The sequence below is a fragment of the Nanorana parkeri genome, unplaced genomic scaffold, assembly GCF_000935625.1.
Source record: "Nanorana parkeri isolate BGI_ZX_2015 unplaced genomic scaffold, ASM93562v1 scaffold19, whole genome shotgun sequence".
Classification (NCBI taxonomy): domain Eukaryota; kingdom Metazoa; phylum Chordata; class Amphibia; order Anura; family Dicroglossidae; genus Nanorana; species Nanorana parkeri.
In genome coordinates this window covers 1,072,482-1,081,427 of record NW_017306287.1, presented here as the reverse complement: position 1 = coordinate 1,081,427, position 8,946 = coordinate 1,072,482, and the positions used below count along the sequence as shown (strand labels likewise).

Below are 8,946 nucleotides of genomic sequence, written 5' to 3'. Positions count from 1 at the left end.
CAACTAAAAGTATTTACAAACACTTCAATAATAATAATAATAATATGTGCAAAATATACCATACTTTGCCCCAGAAAGACATAAGGCACCTACTGGGAGAAGAGAAGTTACAGTGCCAGTGACATTATATTTTATGGATATTGGGCTAAATTCACTAAGCTATAAAGCATGCCATGTGTACCACAACGATCGTTATTTTCAGCTCTCATTGGATGTCATTGCTGAAAGCAACAGTCATTTTGGCAAATAATTGTTATATCTTCATGCAGCAGGCCCTTGTGAATGAGTTTATTAAGGTCAATGCTTCTGCAAAATAAGCAGCCACAGGAGACAAAGTCAGCACTCTTCTGGACTGGGTTATAATTTCCATGCTCCCTATAGTGGCCGATAGCTGTTACTAAAATATAGGAGACCATAGGAGGATATGATGACGCAGAGTAAACATAGAGGGGACGCACAAGGCAGGAGGAGGCACAAAGCGAAAATCACTGGATGTGGTAGTACGGTAATTATGTAACTGTACTGCCAGTGGATGGCCGGTAGCAAAGGATTTTGAACAAACTCCAGGCTGCAATGTTTAGTTCTTACAATCCGACTGTCGGCTTTTAGATGGAAGTGTTTCGTGCCACTGTAATGCCACGCGATCACTTCCATACCCCCTCCTGAAAAATGCCAACCCCTCTCCCACCCGACCGCCCCCGCCATGTATCCTGGGCTTCACTGTCCCTTCCACAGACCCGGGACAGGCATAGCAGGTGTCAGGTGGAGCAGAGGGAGGCAAGGGAACATCTACTGTGAATGACCTGGATATGAGGAATTTATCAGCACTTCCAGGTTAATCGCTGTAGTTTGCGGTGGCTTTGGCTGTGCAAGAAGCTGATCAAGCGCGGTCTGTGCTTGATCAGCTTTATTGAGGTCCATAGGTGACATGAGTCTAATAGATGTTCCTTGTTGAGTCTGTGAAGCCCTGGCATGCATGGTGGGATGTATGGGATTTCTGAGCACACAAACCTCCAGGATCCTGGCCAGTTTCTTGCTATTTCTGAGCTCAGCGGAGGCCTTAAGGACACAGTCACAGCTGGCCCGGATTTCCTCTGTCTTCTCCTGCAGGGTGCTCTTGAATAGGAGACTTCGGAGGCGTATCCTATAGTCCGGGACCAACATCATCTGCAGGAAGGACACATTACATAGTGACCACAGAATCAAAGTACGCGCCACTTTAACAACTGCTACTAATAATAATAATACTAGGACACATCTGATCCTCCCATGACACTGGATTATTCATATAGGTTATTCAATTCATGGTTATTCAATGGTCATTGTCACCACAAAACAAAGTGACAGGAAATCCAAAATGTTACAGTTGTCACTAGAATAGGAGGTAAGAGGGAATCTTCCAATGAGTACAAATGTGCCAGAGCCAAGATCACTCATTGCACGGCGGGCCACTCTATATCTTTGGCATTGGTTAAGCTCCTGTGATCTGCTCTGAACTGAAGCCAAGAATGTAGAGTGGCGAGGTCTGTCATGCTATGAGTGATCTCGCCTCCTCCTTTTCTCGGTAACCTGTCAGATTTGGTAACATGTCGGGGAGGCACTCGAAAAGCATTACAACTGGTTGCAACCCTGGAAAGGGGAGGAGCCAAGATCCATGGTGGACCTAGCCAATATACATTCTTGGCATTAGGTAAAAAGGAATATCATCCTACCTAGCCAAACTTCACCCTACCTATCCCACGCATGTACAGGGCTACCTGTAGGGGTTGTTCTGTCCAGGATTCACTCGGACAATCCCGGGTTTTGAATGCTGTGTCTGGGTTTCATGGCAGCAGAAACCTGGTCACAAGATGTCAGGCAGACAGGGGCAACCAAAATTAAGATAGGGGCTACTGAGCCCCCCACTGAAAATAGTCTCAACTGTGATATGTACAAATGAATGGGCGTCACTAGCTACATATAAATAAGCCACGACTCATTCTCACAAAAAAATGTCAGTGCGTCGCTAGAGTGTTCATGTTTCGCTTGAAGAAAAGGTGGCAACCCTACATCCTGTGCTATCGAACCTAGCACAGACCAGCAGCATGTCTGCATGGATTCTGTACCTGTGCATGCACGCTGCAGGTCTCCGCCAGAGACCCATGATGTATCTTTGCATGCACATCATTAGGCAAACTTCCCTCTGGGATATATACATATACAGACATTCCTCGTTTAACGACCTACCTGTTTACCGACTGCTCGGACTTACGACCGGGGGTGTGTTTTCAGACTTACGACGGGATTCGGACTTGCGACCGCGCGGCGCGCAGTTCAGACGTAGGAGCATGAGCAGCATTGTGGCTTCTTCTACAGTACTGTACAGTGCGGTCTATGGTGACTTCTACTGCTACACTGCGACATTGATTCTATGCAGGAAAATCTACAGATTTCTGGGTGAGTACTATGCAGCATACTGTCTACAGTACAGTACTGTATGGATAGTACAGTACTGTATATTTGCAACACTACAGTACTGTATATGCATGGTGTGCCAGCCATTCCAGCCACCTTGCTGTTTCTCTGATGTGCAGCCCAGGTGGTACCTGTAGTGTGACAATGTACAGTACTGTACAATACTGTACTTCTTTTTCTTGAAGAGTAGTGTTGGGAGATCTGGGTACCTTATTCCATACTGTATTGTTTATTTTGTACCCCTTAGTACAAGATGTCATCAAAACAGAAGAGTTCACCAGGAAAAAGCAGCAAAAAACAAAGGAAAGCTATTGATCTTGACATGAAAGTGAAGATCATAAATGACTATGAAGCTGGTAAAAAAGTTAATGCAATAGCACAGGACGTTAATCTGGCACATTCAACCATTTCAACCATCCTGAAGGACAAAGACAGAGTGAAGGAGGCAGTGAAAACATCAACAGGTTTTAAAGCCATAATAACTAGGCAGCGGAAAGGCCTCATCCATGACATGGAAAAATTATTGGCGATCTGGTTTGATGATCAAATACAAAAAAGAATGCCAATGAGTCTTTCAATAATTCAAGCCTCAACTCAGTATCTTCAAGACTTTGAAGGTGCGTGAAGGTGAAGAGTAAACTGAAACTTTCAAAGCAAGTCATGTATGGTTTCAGAGGTTTTGTCGCAGATTTAACCTGCATAATCGGAGTGTCAGTGGTGAGGCGGTAAATGCAGATGTGGAAGCAGCAGCAACATTTCTTGACCAATTTGATAAAATCATAGAGAAAGGTGGCTACTGTCCAGAACAAATCTTCAATGTGGACGAAACCGGACTTTTTTGGAAGAAAATGACTGAAAGGTCCTACATACACAAAGAAGCTAAAACAATGCCTGGCTTCAAGGCTTTTAAGGACAGGGTCACATTGTTGTTGGGAGGAAATGTTACTGGGTTCAAGTTGAAGCCTTTACTCATCTATCGGTCTGAGAACCCACGTGCATTGAAGAACGTTAGTAAGCACACATTGCCCGTTTACTATCGAGCAAACAACAAGGCATGGATGACGCAAGCTTTATTTGAAGATTGGTTCAATAACTGCTTTACACCCTCGGTGAAGCATTACTGTCTGGAAAAGGGCGTTCCATTTAAAATCATCCTTCTGCTTGATAATGCTCCAGGCCACCCACAGCATCTTGATGATCTACACCCAGATGTAAAGGTAGTGTATCTGCCTAAAAACACAACTGCTATCCTTCAGCCAATGGACCAGGGGGCTATAGCTACATTCAAAGCATACTATTTGCGCACAACTTTTTCCAAAGCTGTAGCAACAACAGAAAACAATGAAGTAACCCTTCGTGATTTCTGGAAATCATACAACATTTTAGAGTGCATTAAGAACATTGCATCAGCTTGGGAAGGAGTGACAGAAAAGTGTATGCAAGGCATATGGAAAAAATGCCTAAAACGTTTTGTGCATACATCAGAAGCATTTGACAAAGATGAACATGTCAATCTTATAAACGAAACAACTGTGGAACTTGCTAACGAGCTTAATTTTGAGGTTGAACCGCAAGATATTAAAGAATTAGTGGAATATACTGAGGGAGAGCTAAGTAAGGAAGATTTAATAGAGTTGGAAGCACAGCAACACTTAGAAAAGGAGGAAGAAGAAGAGGAAAGAATTGAAGAAGTACCAAAGAACTTCACTGCAAAGGGATTAGCGGGTGTGTTCTCAAAAGTGAATGCAGCTATGTTAGAACTGGAAGCTATGGATCCGATTGTTGAACGGTTCACAAAAGTGGAACAGCAAATAAGTGAACTTTTACGTTGCTATTGTGAAATTTATGAAGCAAAAAAGAAAATGACAAAATAGACCACACTAACGCGATTTTTCTCGAAAACTACACCCAGGACCCCTATTACTAGTTCTTCCATTTCTACTTCATCATCTCCCGTGCCTTCTACATCTCCTGATCAGAATTCCGATGATGACACTGACGATACCTTTTTAGGATTCAAAGGCTGACAGGGCTATTCACTAAAGGGTGAAGAGTTTGGAGAAGGCAGGAAAAGTGAACAATCTAGGACAAAATAGCTGATTTGGAAAAATTCTCCAATTCAACTCACTTTCCAGTTCAGCTATGTTGTCCTAGATTGTTCACTTCTCCTGCCTTCTCCAAACTCTTCACCCTTTTGTGAATAACCCTCTTAAATGTTAGCTTGAATTTTGTTTTTTTGTTACAATTCTGTACAACTTGTTTAGTACAGTACAGTGTGGTACCATGTTAGCCATCGATAAATGCAAGACATATGAAACCCTGTAATCCCCTTAATTTAACTGGAGTTAAACTGGAGTTGTCAAACATGCAAGCCCCCAGGATCTGAGTAATCCCAAGTGCTTGCATCCCCAACAACTCCAGCCAGGCAACAAAGGGTTCCACAAAATGTCTTTCACACATTGTTTACCTGTTTAGTGAGCCTTAATGTCTTTTTTTTTTAGTTAAACTGCAGTTGTCCTGCGACCGATTCGTTTAACGACCTAGTCGTAGGAACGGAACTCGGTCGCTAAACGAGGAATGCTTGTATATAACACTCTACATACTAGAGGCTGAACAGGCTGGTATTGATCATTTCCTTTTGTATATTCTGTATCTACTCTGCTTTGATTTGAACTTCTGCCTCCTTTCCATACCTGCAAAGCAAACTGATCAGGCTCACTGAGCTTGCTGGGGCTTCCGGTGTAGGCCTGAAACATTTTCTTCTCCTCCTCATCCGGTGCGTAGAGCAGCAGCTGTTTGACGTGTGAGGGCTCCAGCCTCTCGTTCTCCATGGTCATCAGGATGTGGCGCAATTCCTGGTGCGTGAGCTTCAAGTGCGCTATCAGGATAGCTGCAAGAGAACACAGTGTTCCACTTCTGTAACTATTACTTATCTAGAGTGCTCTTTGATAGCAATTCGGGCCAGTTTGCTGCATGCCAGTAAGCAGCAATATTTTTAATCACCAAACCCAATTCAATCGAGTGCAATGGTCCAAAAGACAACTTACCAACTTACTCCCAGCCGTCAGATTGAGCAGTGGGTGCCCCGTACAGGAAAGCTGTACTTAACCTGGTGCAATCAAACAGGGATCCTACTTTTAACTAACTGGGGCTTATAGGGAAAGAGTCCCAACCGCCCGTGACTTCAGTGACAGAATATAGAAATAGTGTATAGTACATCAGGGGTAGGTAACCTGTGCACTCCAGCTGTTGGGGAACTACAAGTTCTATGATGCATTGGAAGACTATGATAGACACAGGCATGACTCTCAGAGGCAGAAGTATGATAGCATTTGTAGTTTCACCTCAACTAGAGTGCTGAGGTTTCGTAACCCTGGTATAGTTTGTCTATATTAGGACAGGGATGGTTAGAGATTCTCGTCCCGGTAGCCTTCATAGCAGGAACCTCTTGCACCATAGGTGTCCCGTTGGAGGGACAGAGCCACCCTGGCCCACAGTAAAGTGTTTAACCAGGTCACACTTATACCATGAAAATTTGATGTTTTACCTTTCATCTCATGTTGACATATGAACATATAAAAGTTCCAGGGACCTTTATAGAATCAAAAGGTGGTTTGGTAAGGGGAGATACTTCCAAACACTCATCTAACTTCCAGTCCAGTAACCCATTGCAGGGCCCTCTTTACCCAAAAGTGGGAGATACCCCAGACAAGTCTACTCAGCAATATGCCATTGCAGAGCCCTCTTTACATAATAGTGGTAGATACCCCAGTCAAGTCTACTCAGCAATACACCATTGCAGGGTCCTCTTTACTCAAAAGTGGTAGATACCCCAGACCAATCTACTCAGCAATATCCCATTGCAGGGCCCTCTTTACTCAAAAGTGGTAGATACACCAGACCAATCTACTCAGCAATATCCCATTGCAGGGCCCTCTTTACTCAAAAGTGGTAGATACCCCAGACAATTCTACTCAGCAATATCCCATTGCAGGGCCCTCTTTACTCAAAAGTGGTAGATACCCCAGACCAATCTACTCAGCAATATCCCATTGCAGGGCCCTCTTTACTCAAAAGTGGTAGATAGCCCAGACCAATCTACTCAGCAATATCCCATTGCAGGGCCCTCTTTACTCAAAAGTGGTAGATAGCCCAGACCAATCTACTCAGCAATATCCCATTGCAGGGCCCTCTTTACTCAAAAGTGGTAGATACCCCAGACAATTCTACTCAGCAATACGCCATGGCAGGGCCCTCTTTACTCAAAAGTGGTAGATACCCCAGACCAATCTACTCAGCAATACGCCATGGCAGGGCCCTCTTTACTCAAAAGTGGTAGATAGCCCAGACCAATCTACTCAGCAATATCCTATTGCAGGGCCCTTTTAGTTCTTCAGAAGAACAGTAATACTGGAAATTAAAGTGCAACTGAAGCCAAAACATTTTTTATAGTTTTGGATAGAGTGGAGGAGAATTAGAACCCCTTTCAGGTTTTTATTGCTGTCCCCATTAGGGAGATTAATTCTCTTATTTTTCCTGGTGACCACTATAACCGAAGGTGAAAAGAAATCACACATTTTGGGTTGTCACCAGAAAAGGAATACACGGGAAGTCATCCAGTGAGGACACTGTTGACCACCAGGGATTTTCCTCACTTTAGAGGGATTTATCTCATACCCTGTTGTGGCTATCAGACAGGAAGTGAAGGAAAATCTCCGCAATGGGACATATATGGCAAAAAAAAAAAAGCTGACGCGTGTTATAACCCTCCCTTACGATATCAAGAACTAAAAAAAAGTTTTGGCTTCGGTTTCATTTTAAAGGAACCGTACGATACGGTATGAGAAAGATGCATACATCTCTTTATATGCAAAGAAAAAACATGCATAAAACAATTGTGTAGCATTCCTAACGCTTTGAAATATCAAGCCACGCCCATAGATATGTGGGGACATGCCCCCTGCAAGCCACACCTCCTCTAAAGATCAACAGATATTACAGGGACAGTATGGACATCCAATCATTTGCTACTGCAAGTTTAACCTCGAAGCAGTGAACGGCTTGTTGTACCTGTGTTATAGGCCTTCTTGTGTGACAATATTTCTACAGCACCTTTGTTTTTCAAGGATTCTGGCACCGCCGGAAGAACTAAAAAAGAGAAAAAGAGAGATTGTTCTAAAAAGACAAACTTCCAGAACCCGTAGGAAACACTGAACACGTATTGCAGAGAATTCTTTATTTCTGTGTTTCTTCTGATGATGAAAAACTATAAGTATCTTCATTTCCTTTCAGATAACAAAAAATAAAACATATACCAAAATATATTGGAGGATTACATACTGTTGGCTTGAGATAGTGTACAGCTCAGTTAAAGCTGAACTCCGGAATCAGCAAATATTGTCTAAGTGCAAGAGACATCTTGGTGAGCTTTGTGTATTTCTTCCAGATCTGTGTGAGACTTGGAGCTTCCTGTAATAAAGACCTATCACTGATGCTCTCTCCCCATGTGCAGGGTGACTGGTCTTGTCTCCGCCCCCTCCTGTAATAAACACCGGTCACTGCTGCGCTCTCTTCTTGTGCAGGGTGACTGGTCTGGTCTGACGTGACCTGTGCATGGATCCCCTTCTGATCAGACCATGTGAAAGGGGCCTAATGCTTACAGGTTGCAGGCCCGTGACTGGACATTGGAAGAAGAAGCAGCAGATTGATGAGCTCATCTCCCTGTCACTCAACTCTCTCCTCCTATCAACATACTCCTTGTTAGCACATGAGCAGAGCAGACTGGCTCCTTTTCCTTATCCCACTCCTTCAAAGCTCCAAGAAATTGCACACTGACTTTTATCCCAGAAGCAGCAGGTAGAGAGCTGTGTTCCTTATTGACAGGAGTGGTGATGAGGAGCGGTATAAGCCAATTAGTAAAGAATTCCATTAGCCCACCTGGGAAATGTGATTCTAGTGCAGATAAATATTTAAGTAGCTTTAGTAAGTAAGGTAGGGACGGATATTAGAGACCACTTTCAGATGAAAGCATTCTAATGGCTAAAAAAAGATGAAGCATAAAGAGTCATGGCACAGGATTGTTCACGATTGTGAAAAGTTGCGCAATACATTTCAAAGGCAAGCTTTCAGGTCATATCACATGGGCAGGAGAAGTGACCGTTCGTTTGGATGTGCAGAATTGTGGAACTTCGGCCACTTCCTGCTGACTCTTCTGATTTGTTGATTGTCCACTACAGGACACAGGCAGATTCTGAGATGACTGGATAATATGCAGGTATCACCAGGTGACTGGACACTAGATAGAGCTGTGATGACCTCATATAAGCCCTCCCACCACCAGGAATCCTCAGTTTTCGGCTAGTGTCCTTTCTACTAATAGAGATAAGTGTAGTTTTAATTCCTGACCATATTGATTCTATCAAATCAAGCTGGCGTGGCAATCTCAAAGCTTCCAGATCGGCACCCTACAGCGAGAGCTTGGGGGGCGGGGGG

At 43.6% G+C, this 8,946-nt stretch overlaps 1 protein-coding gene across 2 annotated transcripts in view; it reads right to left on the bottom strand.

The window, feature by feature from the left end:
* GRID2IP (Grid2 interacting protein) overlaps positions 1–8,946 on the bottom strand; it is an 81,576-nt gene that overhangs the window by 9,632 nt on the left and 62,998 nt on the right. For both annotated transcript variants that reach the window (XM_018561975.1, XM_018561967.1), the window contains exons 14-16: positions 7,525–7,602; positions 5,148–5,344; positions 1,012–1,167 (exon numbers count right to left, since the gene is read on the bottom strand). In XM_018561975.1, the coding sequence (XP_018417477.1) occupies positions 1,012–1,167; positions 5,148–5,344; positions 7,525–7,602 (431 nt within the window). The remainder of the gene's footprint in view (positions 1–1,011; positions 1,168–5,147; positions 5,345–7,524; positions 7,603–8,946) is intronic.